The sequence below is a fragment of the Phocoena phocoena genome, chromosome 16, assembly GCF_963924675.1.
Source record: "Phocoena phocoena chromosome 16, mPhoPho1.1, whole genome shotgun sequence".
In the NCBI taxonomy this organism is placed as follows: domain Eukaryota; kingdom Metazoa; phylum Chordata; class Mammalia; order Artiodactyla; family Phocoenidae; genus Phocoena; species Phocoena phocoena.
Genome location: NC_089234.1, coordinates 34,513,587 through 34,538,415, shown reverse-complemented (window position 1 = coordinate 34,538,415; position 24,829 = coordinate 34,513,587). Strand labels below are relative to the sequence as shown.

General features: G+C 37.0%; 1 protein-coding gene across 1 annotated transcript in view; it reads left to right on the top strand.

Moving 5' to 3' along the window:
• The window catches only part of BTAF1 (B-TFIID TATA-box binding protein associated factor 1), an 80,950-nt gene that overhangs the window by 36,991 nt on the left and 19,130 nt on the right, over nt 1-24,829 (top strand). Inside the window, exons 14-24 of the mRNA XM_065894472.1 lie at nt 7,210-7,314; nt 8,656-8,805; nt 9,126-9,268; nt 9,534-9,708; nt 11,048-11,251; nt 16,457-16,883; nt 17,848-18,038; nt 19,733-19,886; nt 20,311-20,420; nt 21,832-22,033; nt 23,413-23,561. Coding sequence (XP_065750544.1) covers nt 7,210-7,314; nt 8,656-8,805; nt 9,126-9,268; nt 9,534-9,708; nt 11,048-11,251; nt 16,457-16,883; nt 17,848-18,038; nt 19,733-19,886; nt 20,311-20,420; nt 21,832-22,033; nt 23,413-23,561 — 2,010 coding nt within the window. The remainder of the gene's footprint in view (nt 1-7,209; nt 7,315-8,655; nt 8,806-9,125; nt 9,269-9,533; nt 9,709-11,047; nt 11,252-16,456; nt 16,884-17,847; nt 18,039-19,732; nt 19,887-20,310; nt 20,421-21,831; nt 22,034-23,412; nt 23,562-24,829) is intronic.

Below are 24,829 nucleotides of genomic sequence, written 5' to 3'. Positions count from 1 at the left end.
TACACCCAGAACTGTCGGTAAATAACAAAAGACTTAAAAATGACCACAGTTAAAGATTTGATGAAAGTTCATAAAATGCAATTGACGAGGAAATTTAGTTACTTCTGAGATATACATTTTAAAGTAATAACTACAATTATGACTTATAACATTATACCAGAACATATAAGATTTTTAGAAATTTCAAGTAATGCCTGAAAAATTTATATTAACATATGTCCATACAAATAACCCAAAGAAAGTTTAGTATTGTTTTTTGTTTGTTAGTTTGTTTTTTTATACTGCAGGTTATTATTCATCAATTTTATACACATCAGTGTATACATGTCAATCCCAATCGCCCAATTCAGCACATCACCATCCCCACCCCACCGTGGTTTTCATCCCTTGGTGTCCATACGTCTGTTCTCTACATCTGTGTCTCAACTTCTGCCCTGCAAACTGGTTCATCTGTACCATTTTTCTAGGTTCCACATACATGTGTTAATATACGATATTTGTTTTTCTCTTTCTGACTTACTTCATTCTGTATGACAGTCTCTAGATCCATCCACGTCTCAACAAATGACTCAATTTCGTTCCTTTTTATGGCTGAGTAATTCCATTGTATATATGTACCACAACTTCTTTATCCATTCGTCTGTCGATGGGCATTTAGGTTGCTTCCATGACCTGGCTATTGTAAATAGTGCTGCAATGAACATTGGGGTGCATGTGTCTTTTTGAATTATGGTTTTCTCTGGGTATATGCCCAGTAGTGGGATTGCTGGATCATATGGTAATTCTATTTTTAATTTTTTAAGGAACCTCCATACTGTTCTCCATAGTGGCTGTATCAATTTACATTCCCACCAACAGTGCAAGAGGGTTCCCTTTTCTCCGCACCCTCTCCAGCATTTGTTGTTTGTAGATTTTCTGATGATGCCCATTCTAACTGGTGTGAGGTGATACCTCATTGTAGTTTTGATTTGCATTTCTCTAATAATTAGTGATGTTGAGCAGCTTTTCATGTGCTTCTTGGCCATCTGTATGTCTTTGGAGAAATGTCTATTTAGGTCTTATGTCCCGTTTTGGATTGGGTTGTTTGTTTCTTTAATATTGAGCTGCATGAGCTGTTTATATATTTTGGAGATTAATCCTTTGTCCATTGATTCATTTGCAAATATTTTCTCCCATTCTGAGGGTTGTCTTTTCATCTTGTTTATGGTTTCCTTGGCTGTGCAAGATCTTTTAAGTTTCATTAGGTCCCATTTGTTTATTTTTGTTTTTACTTCCATTATTCTAGGAGGTGGATCAGAAAAGATCTTGCTGTGATTTACGTCAAAGAGTGTTCTTCCTATGTTTTCCTCTAAGAGTTTTATAGTGTCTGGTCTTACATTTAGGTCGGGAATCCATTTTGAGTTTCTTTTTGTGTGTGGTGTTAGGGAGTGTTCTAATTTCATTCTTTTACATGTAGCTCTCCAGTTTTTGCAGCACCACTTATTGAAGAGACTGTCTTTTCTCCACTGTATATCTTTGCCTCCTTTGTCATAGATTAGTTGACCATAGGTGTGTGGGTTTATCTCTGGGCTTTCTATCTTGTTCCATTGATATATGTTTCTGTTTTTGTGCCAGTACCATATTGTCTTGATTACTGTAGCTTTGTAGTATAGTCTGAAGTCAGAGAGTCAGATTCCTCCAGCTCCATTTTTTTGTTTGTTTTTTGTTGTTGTTGTGTTTTTTTTTGCGGTACGCAGGCCTCTCACTGTTGTGGCCTCTCCCGTTGCGGAGCACAGGCTCCGGACGCGCAGGCTCAGCAGCCATGGGTCACGGGCCTAGCCACTCCGTGGCTTGTGGGATCTTCCCGGACTGGGGCACGAACCCATGTCCCCTGCATTAGCAGGCGGACTCTCAACCACTGCGCCACCAGTGAAGCCCTCCAGCTCTGGTTTTTTCCCTAAAGACTGCTTTGGCTATGCCGGGTCTTTTGTGTCTCCATACAGATTTTAAGGTGATTTGTTCTAGTTCCATAAAAAATGCCATTGGTAATTTGATAGGGATTGCATTGAATCTGTAGACTGCTTTGGGTAGTACAGTCATTTTCACAATTTTGGTTCTTTCAATCCAAGAACATGGTATGTCTCTCCATCTGTTGGTATCATCTTTAATTTCTTTCAACAGTGTCTTATAGTTTTCTGCATACAGGTCTTTTGTCTCTCTAGGTAGGTTTATTCCTAGGTATTTTATTCTTTTTGTTGCAGTGGTAAATGGGAGTGTTTCCTTAATTTCTCTTTCAGATTTTTCATCATTAATGTATAGGAATGCAAGAGATTTCTATGCATTAATTTTGTATCCTGCAACTTTACCAAATTCATTATTAGCTCTAGTAGTTTTCTGGTGGCATTTTTAGGGTTCTCTATATATAGTATCATGTCATCTGCAAACAGTGACAGTTTTACTTCTTCTTTTCCAATTTGTATTTCTTTTTCTTCTCTGATTGCCATGGCTAGGACTTCCAAAACTATGTTGAATAATAGTGGTGAGAATGGACATGCTTGTCTAGTTCCTGATCTTAGAGGAAATGCTTTCAGTTTTTCACCATTGAGAATGATGTTTGCTGTGGGTTTGTCATATATGGCCTTTATTATGTTGAGGTAGGTTCCCTCTATGCCCACTTTCTGGAGAGTTTTTATCATAATTGGGTGTTGAATTTTGTCAAAAGCTTTTCTGCATCTATTGAGATGATGATATGGTTTTTCTTCTTCAATTTGTTAATATGGTGTATCACATTGATTGATTTGCGTATATTGAAGAATCCTTGCATCCCTGGGATAAATCGCACTTGATCGTGTTGTATGATACTTTTTTTTTTGTATGATACTTTTAATGTGTTGTTGGATTCTGTTTGCTAGTATTTTGTTGAGTAATTTTGCATCTATATTCATCAGTGATATTGGTCTGTAATTTTCTTTTTATGTAGTATCTTTGTCTGGTTTTGGTATCAGGGTGATGGTGGCCTCATAGAATGAGTTTGGGAGTGTTCCTTCCTCTGCAATTTTTTGGAAGAGTTTGAGAGGGATGGATTTTAGCTCTTCTCTAAATGTTTGATAGAATTCACCTGTGAAGCCATCTGGTCCTGACCTTTTGTTTGTTGGAAGATTTTTAATCACAGTTTCAATTTCATTACTTGTGATCGGTCTATTCATATTTTCTGTTTCTTCCTGGTTCAGTCTCGAAAGGTTATGCCTTTCTAAGAATTTGTCCATTTCTTCCAGGTTGTCCATTTTATTGGCATAGAGTTGCTTGTAGTAGTCTCTTAGGATGCTTTGTATTTCTGCAGTGTCTGTTGTAACTTCTCCGTTTTCATTTCTAATTTTATTGATTTGAGTCCTCTCCCTCTTTTTCTTGATGAGTCTGGTTAATGGTTTATCAATTTTGTTTATCTTCTCAAAGAACCAGCTTTTAGTTTTATTGATCTTTGCTATTGTTTTTTTTGTTTCTACTTCATTTATTTCTGCTCTGATCTTTATGATTTCTTTGCTTCTGCTAACTTTGGGTTTTGTTTGTTCTTCTTTCTCTAGCTCCTTTAGTTGTAAGGTTAGGTTGCTTATTTGAGATTTTTCTTGTTTCTTGAGGTAGGCTTGTATAGCTATAACTTCCCTCTTAGAACTGCTTTTGCTGCATCCCATAGGGTTTGGATCGTCGTGTTTTCATTGTCATTTGTCTCTAGGTATTTTTTGATTTCCTCTGATTTCTTCAGTCACCTCTTGGTTATTTAGTAACGTATTGTTTAGCCCTCGTGTGTTTGTGTTTTTTAAGTTTTTTCCCCTGTAATTTATTTCTAATCTCATAGTGTTGTGGCCAGAAAAGATGCTTGATATGATTTCAGTTTTCTTAAATTTACTGAGGCTTGATTTGTGACCCAAGATGTGATCTATCCTGGAGAATGCTCCATGCGCACTTGAGAAGAAAGTGTAATCTGCTGTTTTTGGATGGAATGTCCTATAAATATCTATTAAATCTATCTGGTCTATTGTGTCATTTAAAGCTTGTGTTTCCTTATTTATTTTCATTTTGGATGATCTGTCCATTGGTGTAAGTGAGGTGTTAAAGTCCCCCACTATTATTGTGTTACTGTCGATTTCGTCTTTTAGAGCTGTTAGCAGTTGCCTTATGTATTGAGGTGCTCCTGTATTGGGCACATATATATTTATAATTGTTATATCTTCTTCTTGGATTGATCCCTTGATCATTATGTGTCATTCCTTGTCTCTTGTAACATTCTTTATTTTAAAGTCTACTTTATCTGATATGAGTATTGCTACTCCAGCTTTCTTTTGATTTTCATTTGCATGGAATATCTTTTTCCATCCCCTCACTTTCAGTCTGTATGTGTCCTTAGGTCTGAAGTGGGTCTCTTGTAGACAGCATATATATGTGTCTTGTTTTTGTATCCATTCAGCAAGCCTGTGTCTTTTGGTTGGAGCATTTAATCCATTCACGTTTAAGGTAATTATTGATATGTATGTTCCTATGACCATTTTATTAATTGTTTTGGGTTTGTTTTTGTAGGTCTTTTTCTTTTGTTTCCCACATAGAGAAGTTCCTTTATCATTTGTTGTGGAGCTGGTTTGGTGGTGCTGAATTTTCTTAGCTTTTGCTTGTCTATAAAGCTTTTGATTTCTCCATCGAATCTGAATGAGATCCTTGCTGGGTAGAGTAATCTTGGTTGTAGGTTCTTCCCTTTCATCACTTTAAGTATATCATGCTACTCCCTTCTGGCTTGTAGAGTTTCTGCTGAGAAATCAGCTGTTAACCTTATAGGAGTTTCCTTGTATGTTATTTGTCATTTTTCCCTTGCTGCTTTCAATTATTTTTCTTTGTCTTTAATTTTTGCCAGTTTGATTACTATGTGTCTCGGCGTGTTTCTCCTTGGGTTTATCCTATATGGGACTCTCTGTGCTTCCTGGACTTCTGTGGCTGTTTCCTTTCCCATGTTAGGGAAGTTTTCAACTATAATCTCGTCAAATATTTTCTCGGGTCCTTTCTCTCTCTCTTCTCCTTCTGGGACCCCTATAATGCAAATGTTGTTGCATTTAATGTTGTCCCAGAGGTCTCTTAGGCTGTCTTCATTTCTTTTCGTTCTTTTTCCTTCAGTCTGTTCCGTAATTCCACCATTCTGTTTTCCAGGTCACTTATCCGTCCTTCTGCCTGTTGATTCCTTCTAGTGTAGTTTTCATTTTAGTTATTGTATTGTTCATCTCTGTTCATTTGTTCTTTAATTCTTCTAGGTCTTTATTAAACATTTCTTGCATCTTCTCGATCTTTGCCTCCATTCTTTTTCCGAGGTCCTGGATCATCTTCACTATCATTATTCTGAATTCTTTTTCTGGAAGGTTGCCTATCTCCACTTCATTTAGTTGTTTTTCTGGGGTTTTATCTTGTTCCTTCATCTGGTATATAGCCCTCTGCCTTTTCATCTTGTCTATCTTTCTGTGAATGTGGTTTCTGTTCCACAGGCTATAGGATTGTAGCTCTTCTTGCTTCTGCTGTCTGCCCTCTGGCAGATGAGGCTATGTAAGAGCCTTGATGGGAGGGACTGGTGGTGGGTAGAGCTGACTGTTGCTCTGGTGGGCAGAGCTCAGTAAAACTTTAATCCACTTGACTGTTGATGGGTGGGGCTGGGTTCCCTCCCTCTTGGTTGTTTGGCCTAAGGCAACCCAACACTGGAACCTATCTGGGCTCTTTGGTGGGGCAAATGACAGACTCTGGGAGGGCTCATGCCAAGGAGTACTTCCTAGAACTTCTGCTGCCAGTGTCCTTGTCCCCATGGTGAGCCACAGCCCACCCCCGCCTCTGCAGGAGACCCTCCAACACTAGCAGGTAGGTCTAGTTCAGTCTCCCCTGGGGTCACTGCTCCTTCCCCTGGGTCCCGATGTGCACACTACTTTGTGTGTGCCCTCCAAGAGTGGAGTCTCTGTTTCCCCCAGTCCTGTCGAAGTCCTGCAATCAGTTCCCACTAGCCTTCAAAGTCTGATTCTCTAGGAATTCCTCCTCCTCTTGCTGGACCCCCAGGTTGGGAAGCCTGATGTGGGGTTCAGAACCTTCACTCCAGTGTGTGGACTTCTGTGGTATAAGTGCTCTCCAATCTGTGAGTCACCCACCCAGCAGTTATGGGATTTGATTTTAGTGTGATTGTGCCCCTCCTACCATCTCATTGTGGCTTCTCCTTTGTCTTTGGATGTGGGGTATCTTTTTGGTGAGTTTCAGTGTCTTCCTGTCGATGATTGTCCAGCAGCTAGTTGTGATTCTGGTGTTCTTGCAAGAGGGAGTGAGAGCACATCCTTCTACTCCGCCATCTTGGTTCCTCCTCTGTGTATAGTTTCACCAGATTTTCAAAGGGTCCCTAACCCAAAATAGATTAAAAACATTTGCCTTGGGGCTTCCCTGGTGGCGCAGTGGTTGGGAGTATGCCTGCCAGTGCATGGGACACAGGTTCATGCCCGGTCCGGGAAGATCCCACATGCCGCGGAGCGGCTAGGCCCGTGAGCCACAACTGCTGAGCCTGCGCATCTGGAGCTTGTGCTCCACATCGGGAGAGGTCGCGGCAGTGAGGGGCCCACACACCGCGATGAAGAGTGGCCCCCGCTCGCCGCAACTGGAGAAAGCCCTTATACAGAAACGAAGACCCAACACAGCCAAAAATAAATATATAAAAAAAAAAGAACAGTTGCCTTAATTTTGTAGTGAACTCAAAGTTGAATTTTCTAGGTTGGATATCATCTTACAGTTCATTACTTGCGTTAATGGTGAGCACACAGAACTTAAACTGTTTGTTTAGCACAGCAGCAGTAATCTGATCATTTGTCAAATTTCCCTGACTGAGCAGTGATATATAATGTAACCAAAGAGTTGTTGCTGGTTAGAGCTTGCTCCCATATAGAGGATGATTTCAATTTATTAGAAGCACAATTCAGTGTTGTTAATCATAATCAGACTTTCTCCAGCTTCCCAGCGATTGTGTGCCATTTAATTTCTCCAAAGCATTGGAATAGTAAATGCGGTATTGTTGCTCCAGAATCTTGTCAAAATTTATCACCAGTTGAACATTATTGATGAAGTCATACAGTCTTTTCATGGTAGTACTTCTGTTACTTGACTTACAGCTTTTTAAATAAGCTAACACCAAAGAATTATATGCTATAATTTTGATTTTGTTTTTGTTTTTAGAACTCTTCATCTTGGCTTATACCTATCCTTCCTGATATGCTTCGACACATTTTTCAGTTTTGTGTTTTAGAAAGCAGCCAGGAAATTCTGGACCTCATTCACAAGGTATATGGTGAATATATCTGTACTCCTTTCCCAGTATCTTGGTAGATGTAAAAAAATTTTCATAACTCTGTACTGTTGTTGATCAGGGATTTTAAGAAATTAGAAATCATCCAAGAGATTTGAATAGTCTGGAGATCTGCAAAATGAGACAAGGAAATAGGCTTCTTATGGAATATAGTAGTTAAGTCCTGGTTAGCCCTGCTGCTTGTGTGACCTACCTGGCAAACGTTTTAAGCGCTTTCTTTATAGCCTCAATACAGAAAATAAAATGAAGGAAAGGCTGCTTTTCTCCATCCCTCATTTTGCTGTTTATCAGCATGCTTATTGATCCTGCAGAGCATCTTTGGGATTTATTGGTAATATATAGAGTCTGATTGTCATAGTTTAGACTTGTACTTTTTTATTACTTAGCAAGATTGTTCATATGTGTTGGAACCTTTAAAGAATAGACATTTGGGGCTTCCCTGGTGGCGCAGTGGTTGAGAGTCCGCCTGCCGATGCAGGGGACGCGGGTTCGTGCCCCGGTCCGGGAGGATCCCACATGCCGCGGAGTGGCTGGCCCGTGACCCATGGCTGCTGAGCCTGCGCGTCCGGAGCCTGTGCTCCGCGACGGGAGAGGCCACAGCAGTGAGAGGCCCGCATAGCGCCAAAAAAAAAAAAAAAAAGAATAGACATTTGATGTATTTAATAATATTTATGGGAGGAAATGGCACTGTTGTACCTTTAAAACCTGTTAAGTTAATCTTGAATCACTGACCTCTGAGGTGGCTCATTGTTAACAGCCTTGGGTTAACATTGGTATTATTTCTACATGCTGGCCCTAGCCCATTTAATGCTAGGCATCAAAAAAGGTGCTTTATTGAGTAAGATCATGAATCAAGACTTATACTGTTCTTAATTTATACTAGGATATCACTACCTCTGAATTTAGCAGAGGTTATTTATAGGAGCTATTATATATTGAAGCAGTGTTGAATATAGGACTGCATATTGAGCTTTATGATACATACAAAGGATTTCAGAGACTTACTGAGATTTTGATAACTTATTTTTATGGGTATCTTTTTTTTTAAGTGATTTTCATAAAATACTGGGGAAAATACTTTGTATTCCTTTTTTAAAAGACTTTCTCGTGTATTACTTTTTTTTAGTATATGAACCTACCTACCCAAAAACAGTATTTAAAAATAAGCCTCTATATTGAATTTTTAAATTAATCTCTGTGCTATTTCCTACTTTTTTTTTTTTTTTTTTTGATTCAGTATCCCTAAAAGTAAGTATTAGGTTTTTTTAGGCCTTGCTAGAAAAATTTCACTTTCTTGTTCCCTTTTCATTCTGCAGGTTTGGATGGAATTGTTGAGCAAGGCTTCAGTTCAGTATGTGGTAGCAGCTGCTTGTCCATGGATGGGTGCTTGGCTTTGCTTAATGATGCAGCCTTCTCATTTACCTATTGATTTAAATATGCTGCTTGAAGTAAAAGCTAGAGCCAAGGTAAGTGTAGAGGGACATAATGTATTTGTATGTTCAACTCATAATTATTATTATTTTTTTCAACTCATAATTATTAATACAGTAACCATGTAAGAAATCTGTATTGCTTTATTATAAGCATGATACCATTATTGTAACATAAGGAAAAATTATATCACTAGAACCTTGACAAAATGCATAGCAATTTTTATCCATTAAAATTTTGTGAAAAGAACTGTATTTTACTGGGATTATAACAAATGAGAGTGTTTTTGATGTTGTCAATTAAATTTTAATGGTTAATCTTTAATTATTGTTTTCTTCCCCCTTATTCCCTCTAGGAAAAAACAGGTGGTAAGGTGCGTCAAGGCCAAAGCCAGAGTAAAGAAGTACTTCAGGAGTACATTGCAGGTGCAGACACCATCATGGAAGACCCTGCCACCAGGGATTTTGTTGTTATGCGGGCTAGAATGATGGCAGCCAAGTAAGTATACATAAACTCAAAAGTCATTTAACCAAAAGATTCCTGTGATGTGTCTGTCAGTCTTTCCTCCATCACACTAGTTACAGAGTAGGGAAAAAATTAAAGCATAAGAAAAAGTTTCTAATTTTTTTGAAGTTTTAAAAGTAAGATTTATATATTTTTATGAAGATAAGATAGGAGTTATGTCTTCCTTGGGAAAAGTTATAGCTTCAATAGGGGAAACTTCAAGCAATTCTATAGTAACTTCTTTTTTTCTCCCTCTTAGGTTGTTAGGAGCACTTTGTTGTTGTATCTGTGATCCAGGTGTAAATGTGGTAACCCAAGAAATTAAACCAGCTGAATCCCTTGGCCAGTTACTACTCTTCCATTTGAACTCCAAATCTGCCTTACAGAGAATTAGTGTAGCTTTGGTAATCTGTGAATGGGCTGCTTTACAGAAGGTAAGATTTTGCCCAAAAATAAATGAAGACAATTTAAACCAATTTCCTTAGCTGTTAGGATTATTTTCATTATATTTTACAAACAGAAAAGTGAAAATTTTCTCTGTATAAAGATCCAGCATTTATAGAAAAGTATTCAAATTATATTGCAATATTGTTTCTCATTTGCCTTTAACCCTAGACTTTTTTCTTAGAACCCCCAGTCTTGTACTTGAGAACTACAAAAGATAAGAGGCTTTGAGTGATAGAAATCCATTTTTATGACTAGTAGCAAGGGCAGATTTTTGGTCACAGGAAGAATAAAATCTCCACATTTAAACCCAAATCTTTATGTTTCCAAATAAGCCATTCCCTTACAGCCCCTTTAATTTTTAACTTCTAGTAAGACGTATGATTTTGTGTAAGACTTGCTTCTGTAAATCAGAGAAACTTCCTGCTGGCTTTGTTTATTCCATTGACTGGAATTCTGGAAATTTAACTGTCTGCACTTGCTGTGAGAGCTGCTTGTTACTGCCTCTTAGCAGTTTGTCAGAGCTGTGTCTAAAAGTAATTGAGCCATGCTCTATTGCAACTGAAACCCCAGCTTTGCCTCTGGAAAGAAGCAAGGCTCATCTGTTTTTAGGCAGGACTCGGTGTGCTGGAGAGGCAGTGATGCTGTGTTTTTGTGCCTCTCAGACTCAGCAGCAAGTGTTGACAGTTCGGTTTCTGGACCCTCACAGAGCTTCTCTGGACTTACTCTGTGAAGCCCAGGCTGATCACCCAGATCCCACAGAACCCCTCATGGCTCACCACTGAGGTCATTCCCCCTCTGGTTGGGGCAGGCAACAACCAGAGAGAGTGGGAAGGGTTAGTTAAATTTGGGGGCAGGTAAGTAGCCTTTAAATTATATATCCATTTCTACAGTATGGCATGTGAAGCTGTGGGTTCAACTGTTAAGAAATCTAATGAGTTTTTAAATAACATTTTTAGTGCATGCTAAGTGTTCTTTTCTGGCTGATTTCTTTTTACAGTTGTATATTTTAAAATCTGTGGTATATAATATATATGTAAACTTGGAATAAATTCAGAATAAAGTAAGAGTAATTAAGTGGAAAGTTTAATGGAATTGTAATAGTTCCATGTGCATGTGCTATAGTCATTCATATTAAAATTTTAGAGTAGTTTGGGTGTGATACCTTTTCTCTGTGCAACTAATAACTATGTTGTTCTGGGAGATAAGAGAATATAGGTTCAAAATCAATAGAAATTTAGACTTGGTAGTTTGCAAGCGAAGATTTATGCATTTCTGGAATTATGTTTGCATATTTGCCCTGAATATTTGTTGTCTGTTATATTTTAGGAGTGTAGAGCTGTTACCCTAGCTGTGCAGCCACGTTTACTTGATATCCTTTCAGAACATTTATATTATGATGAAATTGCCGTTCCATTCACACGAATGCAGAATGAGTGTAAACAGCTTATTTCATCATTAGCTGATGCACATATTGAAGTTGGTAATAGAGTAAACAACAATGTTTTTACAATTGATCAAGCTAATGACCTGGTGAGTAAAGAAGTAACCTTCTTAATTTTAGAGCATGAAATAAGGATAAGAACTTTGTCATGTCATGTTTACCACAAAAACACTAATTTGTTGAATCTATTTATGGCTTGGTAGCCTGTCATCACTACCCTTTAGAAAGGTTATTTCATTGTATTGACTTTCCTTGAAATAAGAGAATGGGGAAGGGATTTTTTTTTTTATCTCTGCTTTGACAAACCAATATACCTTTATTAGAAAAAACTGTTACATTTTTGTCACTTCTCAGTTTTGCTTAAGACTGGCAGAGTATAGAAAAAATTGATTCTCTAAGTTCTTGAGTACTTCCCCCCCCTTTTGCCAACTTACAATGAAAATATTCAAACATAAGAGAATTACACAATGAAGTCTCATATACCTACCAACTAGATTACACAGTTAGCATTTTACTAAATTTGCTTTATCACATATATATGCAACTCTCTACCCCTCTATTCAACCATTAATTTTTGGTGCATTTTTAAGTAAGTTACAGACAGATATCAGTACACTTAAACTAAAATTCAGTTTTTATGTTTTTTTCTCTTTTTTTGTGTCATTAACTAAAATTGAGTTATGTTTTTTTGTTCTTCTTTGAGGTAAAACTTATGTACTATGGATTGTACAAATCTCCAATGGAACATATGATAAATTTTAACAGAAGCAAATACCTGTGAAACCCAAACCTCTATCAAGATACAGACAGTGCCATAACACTTCCCAGTCAATCCCCTGCCCTCAAATAACCATTGTTCTGGTTTTACCTTCACCATAGATTACTTTTGCCTGTTCTAGAATTTCATATACATGGAATCATACACTCTGTGCTGTTTGGTGTAAGGATCTTTTTCAGCACGATGTTTTGTAAAATAATACATGTTGTTATATGTATCACTAATTCATTCTTTTCTATTGCTGAGTTTTCTTTCATTGTATAAATATACCACAACTAGTGTAAGCCCTTCTCTGCTTGATGAACATTTGGGCTACTCCAAGTTCTTAGCTCAGAGCTGCTATAAACATTTTTGTACAAGTTTTTTAAAGACATATTTTCATTTCTCTTGGGTAAATACATAGGAGTGGAATTGCTGGGTCATAGGGTGAGGTGTTTATTTAGTTTTATAAAAAATTGCACTTCTCCCAAAGTGGCTGTATCATTTTACCTTCTAATCAGCAATATATGAGAGTTCTGGTTGCTCTGCATCATCACCAACATTTGATGATGGTCACTCCTTGTAAGTTTTGCCTTTCTGGTGGTTGTGTGATAGTGTCATTGTGGTTTTAACTTGTGTTTCCTTGATGACTAATATGTTTAACACTTTTTTATGTCTTATTGGCCGTTTGTTGATTTTCCTTTCTGAAATGTCTGTTCAAATCTTTTGTCTGTTGTCTTTTTATTATTGAGTTGTAGGAGTTCTTTATATATCCTGGATACCAATCCTTTGTCAGATAGATGCTTTCCGAATATTTTCTCCCACTGTGTGGCTTGCCTTTTCATTTTGTTAATGGTGTCTTTGGATGAGCAGATATTTTTAAGTTTGATGAAGTCTAGTTTATCAGTTATTTTCTTTTATGGTTATTGTGTTCTGTGACCTAAGGTACCTTTTTTTATCTCCAAGTGGTGAAGTTATTCACACACATTTTCTTATAAAGCATTGTAGTTTTAGTTTTTGTTCAATCATCCATATTTATGTTTATATATAGTGTGAAGTAGAGATTGCGTTTTGTTTTTCATATAGATACCTAATTTTTCCATCATCATTTATTGAAAAGATTTTTCTTTCGCCATGGAATTTCTTTGGCACCTTTGTCAAAAATTAATTGAAATGTAAATGTGTGTCTGTATATGGGCTCTATTTGTTCAGTCTATTTGTCTGTTATGCTAGCACCAGTGTCTTGATTACTGTATCTTTGTACTTAGTAAGTCTTTGAGGTTAGGTGGTGTAAATGAGTTCTTCCTTTTATGAGTTCAAGAACCAGAAACTCAGCTGCTTCACTTGTGTTGATTGCTGTGAAAGAGCATGCTTCATTTCTTATCCCCCTTTCTTATTGAAAAAATAATATAGTTGAAATTTTTTTTGTTCTCACCTGTGAAAAAAAGCTAAAATTGCTTCAATTTTTTTTCTGAGTTTTTCTGATTGTTGTTTTTCTATAATTTCTCCTTTTTGCCTCCCCTCCCCCATATTTTGCCTTCCTGGAATAAAACCTCAAATTTTCTTTAAGGTCTGGGTTCCCTTCTTACTGTTTCTGACAACATTTCTTTCTAAAGCTATTACATGGACTCTTAAAGCTTTTCTTATTCAAACCTCTCACTCCCCAGTGAAACTCCTATTCTGTTTCATCAGCTTCCTTAGTCCAGTGGTTTTGACCTGGGATATCAGAGTCTCTAGAAGAGCATATTTGAGGGAAGAGCAATTTTAAAAGATTAGTCTTGGCCTTGGCTAAGAGCCACTGCTCTTTGTAACTTTCTTTGCATCCCTATTTTATTCTTACCTGCAACATATAGGCATTTCCTGAAGGTCTTCCTTTGTCTGTCACCATTCTCACAATTTAGTTCTTAACCATGTACTGTGCTATCTTCTCTTGATCTTTTATGTTCTTCAATTAGGCATTTTTGCTTGGATATCTCACTATCATTTCAAACTTAACACAACCAAAATTGGGATTTATTTTTTAACAGAAAATAACCCTTTATAAGCACAGTCTCAAATCTTGTTAACATTTCCTTTCAGAAAGTTTCATATGTTTATCCTTTCTCTGTTTCCATCACCACAACCCAGTCAAAGGCCTTAGTACTTTATGACTAGGTCCTGACTCATCTCTAAGGCTCCAGGCAGTCTCTGGTTCATTCCATCCTGCTTGCTGTGCCACACTAATGAAATTCTTAGTGCCACTCTGAACACATCCCTCCCCTACTTAAAAACATTATTTTCTTTTTCCTTGATTTTAGTTTTTTTCTTACTTTCAACACCTTCTCTAAATTCCCCATCTCTTTTCTCCTCATTATTCTCAAACTTCCTCCACTTAAGCCTAGTTATTCTCTTGCAGAAGTACACCACCCTCACTCACTTTCTTTGCTTCACTCATTCTCACTTTGGTGTCTGAGCTCCTCTTTCCTTTGCCAGAAATTCCCTACCCTCCAGCCTCTATGCTCATCCCAAGTTCATCTCTTGACATTCCTTCATCGCCCTGTGCTCAGGCCGTGGTAAGCTGTTGTCAGTTCCTTGGACAGTGCCTCACTTTGCACTCCCTACCTCACTCTGTTTGCCAAGATGTCCCCATAACTCCAGACTTATCCATTGTTTAAGAATCTAGCATAAGTGTTAACTGCCTCTGGCAAGCCTTCTCTACTTTTGTCTCCTCTAAGAAGAGTTAAGCTATCCTTGTGCTACCACAGCAACTTGCACCTACCTCAGTTTCATGTTACATTGTCTTGTTTACTTACGTATCTGTCTCCCACATTATTCTCAACATTTTTTGAGTGTATGAAGACATTGATATTCATCTCTTAGTATTGCTCATTAAATATTTGTTGAGTGAATTTGGGGTAATTGGAAAGCTTTTCCTAAGTTGCCTAGAATCATTGAAAATTGACAGAAGCATAGTGTATTTAGGACAATGTTTTTAAACTTTTAGTAATGAAACCTGTTTCAAATAATCTTATGCAAAGCTTGAACACATAAAATAGACAAAGCAAAGTGGAGAGTATAAGCTAGAAGTGGTATGTGGTCATGTTCCTTTGTAGAGAACAGATCAAGATGAAGCAGATACAGCTCAATTTAAAGTCTTTGGTATTTTATAATGATAAAAGAAGATCTTATTTGTGTGCCTATTTTGCTTTTTATAATAGAGGTTGGCATTATCAGTCTTGTCCATAAGGGAATTGATTATTTCTAAGTCTGAAAAATTGGGTTCTCCATTAAAAAAAAAGGTAGGTTCTTTAATGTTACAGGCTTTTCTGACCAACATTGATCAGATTGGATTTATGGAGCCCCTTTATGATTGCAGTTACCCATCAAACAAGAAAACTATTTTTGTTGTGTAATCCATCACACAGTCTTTAAATGGTAATTTAAAAAATGTGTGCACAGAAACTTGTACATAAACGTTCATAGCAACATTATTCGTAATAGCTAAAAGGTGGAACCAACCCATCCATTCATCAACTAATGAATGGAAAAATGCAACTGATATATCCATATAGTGTAATATCATTTGGCAAAAAAAAGAATGAAGTTATTATACATGCTACAACATCAGTGAACCTTGGAAGAATTATGCTAAATGAAAGAATCTAGTCACAAAAGATTACACATTATATTAGTCCATCTATATGAAATGTCCAGAATAGGCAAATCTATAAAGATAGAAAGTAGATAAGTGGTTACATGGGGGTGATGAAAATGTTCTAAAATTGTAGTGATGGTTGTACAACTCTGAATATAATAAAAACCATTGAATTGTACACTTTAAATGAGTGTATTGTATGTGAGTTATATCTCATAAAGTTGTTTTAAGAAGATGTATTGAACAGTCTTTTAATGGAGCTTGTAAAGTAGTCTGATGCCATAGTCTTACAGCTTTAAGCAGCTCTTGGTAATTAAATAATTAATGACTATTGTACCATCCTCTCTTAACTGTTGGTTTATATTTGCTTACAGCGTTCTCATTTCACTATATGGGTATTGTGTGTGATTTTTCACTCAAACTTATTAGATATAATAAGTCTCTCAAGAAACTGTCTTTCTTAAACAATATAATACTAATGTTAAATTAAGTCAGATTAAAATAAAGTTTAGGGCTTCCCTGGTGGCGCAGTGGTTGAGAGTCCACCTGCCGATGCAGGGGACATGGGTTCGTGCCCCGGTCCGGGAGGATCCCACATGCCACGGAGCGGCTGGGCCCGTGAGCGATGGCCACTGAGCCTGCGCGTCTGGAGCCTGTGCTCCACAACGGGAGAGGCCACAACAGTGAGAGGCCTGCGTACCACAAAAAAATAAATAAATAAAAAATAAAATAAAGTTTACTTGGAAGGTTTTAGACATTTATTTAGTTTACTGAATACTAAAATAGTACTAGATATCATGGAACTTAAAATTGAAACAGAAAGTTTGTTGTCTGCCCTTTAGGAGTTTACAGGCTATTTGGGGTTGATGTCCTTAATGATTTTTGATTTCTCTTTTTTAATAGGTCACTGCTGTTTTTAATGAAGTCACATCATCTTTCGATTTAAATCTTCAAGTGTTACAGCAGTTAGATAGTAAACGACAGCAGGTCCAAATGACCGTTACAGAGACCAACCAGGAGTGGCAGGTGTTGCAGTTGAGAGTGCATACTTTTGCTGCATGTGCAGTTGTAAGCTTGCAGCAACTTCCGGAGAAATTAAATCCTATTATAAAACCATTAATGGAGACAATTAAAAAAGAAGAGAATACTCTAGTGCAGAACTACGCGGCTCAGTGCATAGCCAAACTGCTTCAGCAGTGCACAAGAAGGACGCCCTGTCCCAATTCAAAAATTATTAAAAATCTCTGTAGCTCACTTTGTGTGGACCCATATCTAACTCCTTCTGTCACGTGTCCAGTACCAACACAAAGTGGCCAGGAAAATTCTAAAGGTATATATCTAAAGTTTTATTTGGGGTAGAGAAAGAATTAACCATTTAAATTTGTTTATAGTCACTTACAGGTATAATTTAAGCACAAATCCAGTTTATGTTGGAGCTTTTTCCCATTTTGAGAGAATTTGCACATATTGCTAATAAAATCACAACCTCTTAACTTAAATAAGTTATTCATAAAAGACCTGATATATAAAATGACTGAATTCTATGAGACAGGTGTTAACGCTTAACTTCTCTTTCAAGACCATAATTATAGGGTTTACTGTTAACAGAGCTAGAAAACTTAATTATATCCAGTGGTGAATAAAAGTTCTTCCTGTAAAATTCTGGTTTCTCTAATTTAGTACATGTCTTATGAGATAAGTGGGCTCTGTTACCTTTAGCAAATAATGCTTAAACAGCTTTTCTATTTTCATCCAGAAAATTTATATGGAAAGTAACTGCTCTTTGTAGGCTAATCTCAAGGACCAATGTTTCTTCACATACCTTAGTCCTAAATTCCCCCATCCCTGTCCCTGAGAGCTATGTGAGGCAGCAATATTTTACAGTGGTTGGTGTTTCTGAATTCATGGTAACTATGGACTTTTTTTTTTTTAAAAAGAAAACTTACTTGCATTGTTTTTTAATGTTTCTTTTTATGCCTGGAAGCATTCATTTTTAAAGAATTAATGTACTTTTAACTGAAGGTACCTTCGTTCTTGCATGTAATATTTCTTGTTGTTAATATGATGCTGCAAATTTGGTTGTATTAAGTATGGTCCTATGCAAATATTAAAGCATTCAATGGTATAAATTATTGATTTTTGTTACCACTTCATTGTCTAAAGAAAATATTATTGGCCTATAAAAATTGAGGCTTAAAAGACAATTTTAAAATGTGTTGTATCTCTTTTGGAGCAGGAAACATTTGGTCACCTATATTATGCTTTAAAAGTTATTTAACCTTTTTCCTTAATAGGATCCAACTCTGAAAAAGATGGAATGCATCATACTGTCACCAAGCACAGGGGTATAATTACACTCTATAGGCATCAAAAAGCTGCTTTTGCTATCACAAGTAGGCGAGGTCCTACCCCCAAAGCAGTAAAAGCTCAAATAGCAGATCTTCCTGCAGGAGGTAGTGGAAATATCCTTGTTGAACTTGATGAGGTAAATAGTTTTCTTCTTTGAATACTCTGATTTTAAAACAAATATCTTACAGATTGAGAGCTAAATTGTCATATCAGCTTCTAGAATTGTATTTTAATATTTTTAAGTGAAGGAACTGGGGCTAATAACTTTTTGGAGTACTGCAGCAACAGGGTCCAGAAAAACTGAAAACTTCTTCAAATTTCTCATGCCTCTTATTATTTTTACCAGCTTAACTTGATGATTATCTTCCTAGGCAAGAAACCTTCTCAGTAGTGGGTACAAGAGTCATTCATGAATATAAACTAATTCCTATAACAGTGACTACAGAGATGTTAAGTAATAGTGAAAGCTAACTTTTCCCAGTCCTATCAGTGTCAGGAATTGCTGTTGATATTCAGAGGATAAGTTTATACACGTCAGAGTTTTACCTATCTGACTTTTAGTCAACTTGTATTAACTATGTGATGTGAGGGAGGTAGGGATCTAAATTTATTTGCCCACATGAACAGCCAGTTTATCCCACCGTTGAATCTTTTCCTTCCTGGTTTATAATGGCACCTCTGTTTTATGTTATGCTTTGTATATATAAGGATCTCCTTGGGCTCTCTATTCTGTTTCATTGGTCTACTTATTCTACAGTACAGTCTTCTTTAAAGATGATTTTAAAAAGTGTTTGGTTTTGGAAAATCTTACAGTCACATTGTTAACAATGGAATGAATGCTCTAGGTAGCTCTTTTGGTTGCAAGACATAGGAACTTAACCTGAGTTCAGCAATAAACTATCAATGCTAAAAGACATGTGTTTAATATATTTCTATAAAGTATAGGCCTATTTTAAGTTTCTTTTTTTAAACCAAAATCTTAGCTTATTGTGTATATTTCTTTTAAAATATTCTGTGAATGAAGGTTTTTTCACTATCTATATTCTTCCCATAATTTTAATCAAAAATTTATTGTAGTTTTAATATCTATACTTACATGGTTTACATAGTTCCTTCATTTAAAAATATATATGTATCTTTCTCGGGGGACAGTTTCTTTTCTATTTAATTATAATTAAATTACTGGGCTTCCCTGGTGGCGCAGTGGTTGGGAGTCCGCCTGCCGATGCAGGGGACACGGGTTCGTGCCCCGGTCCAGGAGGATCCCGCATGCTGCGGAGCGGCTGGGGCTGTGGGCCGTGGCCGCTGAGCCTGCGCGTCCGGAGCCTGTGCTCCGCAACGGGAGAGGCCACAACAGAGAGGCCCACGTACTGCAAAAAAAAAAAAAAAAATACTGCTAAGTAAGAGGTTATTAATCTTGTGGTTAAATTAAATAGATGCTCATATTCTATCCCTTAAGCAAATATAAATAAGGGCCCATCATTTTATCTCCTTTTCCTCTCTCTACCTGTTTCTTTGGGGTGGAGAGAAGAAAAAAACATGTTACTTAGAACTGTCTCTAGAAACAGCACATATTTGTCTATTCCTTATCTCCAACCCCCCGAAAGTATTTTACTTTGGATGTGAAAATCTAGTTAGGGATTTTATGCCCATGTAAGTTTAATTATTGAGAAATGTTTATAGTTATGGTAAATATGTCCAGTAATTGCTTAATTAGTTAATGGTAACACTGTGAATTCTTAGGTAGTGACTTTTAAATTATCTTAATAACATTTCAAATGCATTATACTTTTTTCTCAAATTTCGTTTTCAACTAACATTGAATTTTAGGCCCAGAAGCCTTACCTGGTACAACGGAGAGGAGCTGAATTTGCCTTGACAACTATAGTGAAGCATTTTGGTGGTGAAATGACAGTGAAGTTACCACATCTCTGGGATGCTATGGTTGGTCCATTGAGGAATACAATCGACATAAATAATTTTGGTGTGTACATATTTTTCCGAGTTGCATTTTAAACAAATTTCAGTATATATTCATTACGTATGTCCTTATAAAATAACAATGCCTATACCTGTTTATCCCAGGCCAGCTGGTAAGTTTTTAAATGGAAGGTTGGTACAAACATTTAATTTATTTTCATGTCATTTTGCATACTTTTTGCTTTTTACTTTTTCTATTACATATTTAGAAACAGATATTTGAAATGGATCATTATGTTAAACATCTTTAGTTGCTTTAGGTGTAGTACCTCAGCAGTTAAATTAAGGGCATGGTATTTCATTTTACATTATAAAGCAAAATAGACTCTCCCACAGTACCTGGGGGAGTGCTAAAACTTTCTGTGGGCTCTAGATTTTAAAGAATTATTTGCAAGGTAATATGCACTTAAATCAATATGTTTTAATAGATGGAAAGTCCCTCCTGGAAAAGGGAGATGGCCCTGCCCAAGAACTGGTGAATTCTCTGCAAGTTTTTGAAACAGCAGCAGTGTCAATGGATTCTGAGCTTCATCCCTTGGTAACTAACTAATGCAAGTGTAGTTTTTTTTCCTAGTAAAACAAGTAGTCTTATTAGACTTAAGGCTTGAATGAAAAGTGCAACTTTGATGTCATCTCTTATAATTGCATTTTCTTTTATATGCTATATCTAGATTCCTTCTTTCCTGACAACTCAACTCTTATGGGCTTTGAGGCAGAGCTGGGTGCATGAATGATAGAAAACCCACTCTGGGAGCTTAGAATACAGGGCAGTAGGGACAGGGCTCTGATGACACAGAAGCCAGGTGTAAACAGGAAAGAAAGCCGCATCCCTATTCATCTATACCATCTTAATAATATAGTCTAGGAAAGGAAGAGTACATGAAATAAAACCTCTTTCCAAGATAAATGTAATGGTAGAAGGAAGTTACCTCTCAGAGATGAAACTAGTCAGTGGCAAAGATAGAACCTGGGTTTATTTTTTGACTGTTAAAATATCTCTTACCAAAAAATTGGAACCGAGGGAGGAGGAACATAGACTAGAGAATTAATTGTCTGGTTTTTCCATTGAAGAAAGTATTACTCTTTCCGTATAACTGCAATAGGAAGCTCTCTGCAGTTTATAACATTGTGAAGGGTGCTATCTCCAATTCTCTATTCCCATCTAATATAAGAGGGAGAATCTAGGAGAGAGTAGAGAAGAGTGAAATTTTTCTGTTTATATAGTAATAAAGCATATTCTTGTTAAATTTTGCGGATTTATCATTAGTAAAGAAGGGAAAAAAAAAAAAAAAAAAAAGAAGGGCAGAATCCTTTATATGCTCACCCTCCGTGATCAACAGCATGCATTCAGCTGAGCTGTAAGGCTAGTCTGTTGAGCAAGTACCTGGATCTCATGAGCATTAATCCTGGCTTCCATGCAGCAGACATTTAATAATGGGATATGTTGTGGTCTTGTGATCATATTGCCTTTGGTAAGCCAGGAAGTTAAAGTGGAAAATACCTACCAAAGTATAGTGCCCAGAACAAAATCGAGATCACTCAACCCAGTGAATAAAAAAGTATGTACCTAAAACTAAGCCATATTGGGAGGGGGCTGATGATGTGTGGTGTCATTTTCCCACCCTTAGTAGGAGATTTTTGCAAGTCCCTTTGATGCGTTCCCTGCTAATTTTGGAAAGAATTGAGTGTTCCCTGATGCCTAAGAGGATATTGAACAGGGGAGAAGTTCTGCACCTTTCTATTCTTTTTAAAAGCATTATAATAACAACTTAGATTTAAATTTTTATTGAGGAAGTTTTGACAGTAATGTTTTGAGGTAATTGGAGATATTCTTGGATTTAGAGTTACTTAGAATATTGAGAGCCTCTGAGTATGGGCCGTTATAGTTATATTTTAAACAGTAGATTCCCTAATGAGTGTTCTGATTATCTTAAACTTTTTGTTTTTAGTTGGTACAGCATTTGCCTCATCTTTATATGTGCCTTCAGTACCCCAGCACTGCAGTGAGGCACATGGCTGCTCGTTGTATAGGCGTCATGAGCAAAATAGGTACCATGGAAACAATGAATATTTTTTTGGAGAAGGTTCTTCCATGGCTGGGAGCAATTGATGACAATATCAAACAAGAGGGTGCAATTGAAGCACTTGCCTGTATCCTTTTTTATTTTGACAAACTATTCAGAAATTATATTCATTTTATTTAAGGATGACTAAAATAAAATTTATTCAAATATGCACAGGGATTCCCTGGTGGTCCAGTGGTTAGGACTCCATGCTTTCACTGCTGAGGGCATGGGTTTGATCCCTGGTCAGAGAACTAAGATCCCGCAAGCTGCGTAGTGCAGCAAAAACAAAACAAAACAGAACAAAAACAAATACGCACATAACCTGCCTTGTTCCAAAAAGAAACCTACTTTTTTAGATTTTATTTTGAAGTGTATTTTTATTACATTGTAATACATTATAAATATATTTACATTTGATTATGAAAATATTCACACAGAAAGTCTGAAGAATTACTATTAATTTTAAGAGATCTTTTTACAGGCAAAAATTTTATGTACCTCATGAACTATTTATCTAGTAACTAATCTGTTTATTTGGTTTATAATCAATTTTTTAAAATATTAATCAGATATAGGTAGTTCTTATAAACATATTATGTTTGCTTTGTTCATTACTTGGGTAGAAAATGACTAAGTATATACTAAATAACTAGAAATATACAGGCAAGCTTATTTATTTATTATTATTATCATTTTTTGCGGTACACGGGCCTCTCACTGTTGAGACCTCTCCCGTTGTGGAGCACAGGCTCTGGACGCGCAGGCTCAGCGGCCATGGCTCACGGGCCCAGCCGCTCCACGGCATGTGGGATCTTCCCGGACCGGGGCACGAACCCGCGTCCCCTGCATCGGCAGGCAGACTCTCAACCACTGCGCCACCAGGGAAGCCCTACAGGCGAGCTTTTACCAAGGGTATGGCATCCACTGACATTCTTTTCTCGAAATAACCCGAAAGATATTTCGGTATAAGAGCAAGAAAGACGGGTGGAGATCAAATCAGTTAGAAACTCTGGCTCAGAAATGCTAAAGATTACAGGAGGACTGAACTCACTGGGCCTGCTATGTCCAGTTTAAGATTGTTGAGATGTTGGTGGGAAATTTGGAATTAATCTTTGACGCTGAGTTGTGCTCCCTTGCTTGCAATTGTAACTCAATTTTGGTATGGGAATTCTAGAAACTTGTAGGAATTTCTCTATGGAAAAAAGTCTTATTAATAAAGTTACCTCCAGCCTTCCTCAGGTGAAAAACATCATTTTATCTTCTTAATCATGAGAAAGTTACATAATGTTCACAAAGGAGTAACATTATACAAATGCTGTTATAGTTGAATCATAGACCTTGAGGGACAGTCAGTTCTTCATAATACAGGTGAGAAAATGAGGAACTGTTTTAGAAGTCATGGTCTTAGTTTGTGAAAACATCTACCTTGGAACCAGTTGGAAATTTCCTTAATAACTTACTCAGGTGTAATGGAACAACTGGATGTTGGTATTGTTCCATATATTGTCCTTTTAGTCGTGCCTGTGTTGGGAAGAATGAGTGATCAGACGGACAGTGTAAGATTCATGGCTACACAGTGCTTTGCAACACTAATTAGACTCATGCCACTTGAGGTAAGTTGAAGATACTTGGTTTATGGACTTAATGTTTTCAGTAACTTCATAGTAATTGTAACCCTTTTTAAAGAACATGTCAGGTTTAAAAAAAGATTTGAATATGTTTATGTTATAAGTGTTAAGAATTTTATGCTTTAATGGGTAATTTTTTTTTAACACAGTGTTTTACATAAAACTATGGTTCTGGGACTTCCCTGGCAGTCTAGTGGTTAAGACCCCACTGCAGGGGGCACGGGTTCAATCGGGGAACTAGGATCCCACATGCCACACGACACGGCCAAAAATTTAAAAAACAAACAAAAACTATGGTTCCTAAAAGAATGATAATTCAGTGATGCTCTTCTAGAAATAGAATTGTTCCTAAGTATCCCTGGTAACATCTATGTAAAGATTCTGTTCTGAAGTTTACGTGAAAGGTAAATTTGAAAGATAGTAATTGAAAGTGTAAAAAGCAAATGATGTCTCTGTTGGATTATGGAGAAAGCAGACTAGAAGGCTGAAGTTGGAGAATTTTGGAGTATATTCATGCTACAGAAATAATATATGTGGCCAATGGGGGAAATAGAAGTGCCTTGAAGCAAGGGAAAAGCCAGGACCCTTCCACTTAGCCACTTACATATTTTTATGGGATTTTTGTAATTCAGGAAGTAAGTATATATGCAGTTCATCCGTGTTGTAGTATGTCAGTAGCTCCTTTTGGATGTATTATCCTTTTGGGTGTGTTTAGAGTATTACTGGCCAAATAATACTCTATTTTATGGAGACACCACATTTTGTTTATCCATTCACCAGTTGATGGACATTTGGCTTATTACCAGCTTTTGGCTATTATGAGTAATGCTGCTTTGAACGTGCACTTTATGCACTTATAAAGTCTTTGTGTGGATGTATGCTTTTATTTCTTTCCTTTAATTAATTAATTTATTTTTGGCTGCGTTGGGTCTTTGTTGCTGCGCGCAGGCTTTCTTTAGTTGCGGCGAGCGAGGGGCTACTCTTCGTTGTGGCGCACGGGCTTCTCGTTGCAGTGGCTTCTCTTGTTGCAGAGGACAGGCTGTAGGCACACAGGCTTCAGTAATTGTGGCACACAGGCTAAGTAGTTGTGGTGCACGGGCTTAGTTCCTCTGCAGCATGTGGGATCTCCCTGGTCCAGGGCTCGAACCTGTGTCCCCTGCATTGACAGGTGTATTCTTAACCACAGCGTCACCAGGGAAGCCCCAGAACATGGATTCTTAACCACTGGGCCGCCAGAGAAGTCCCTGCTTTTA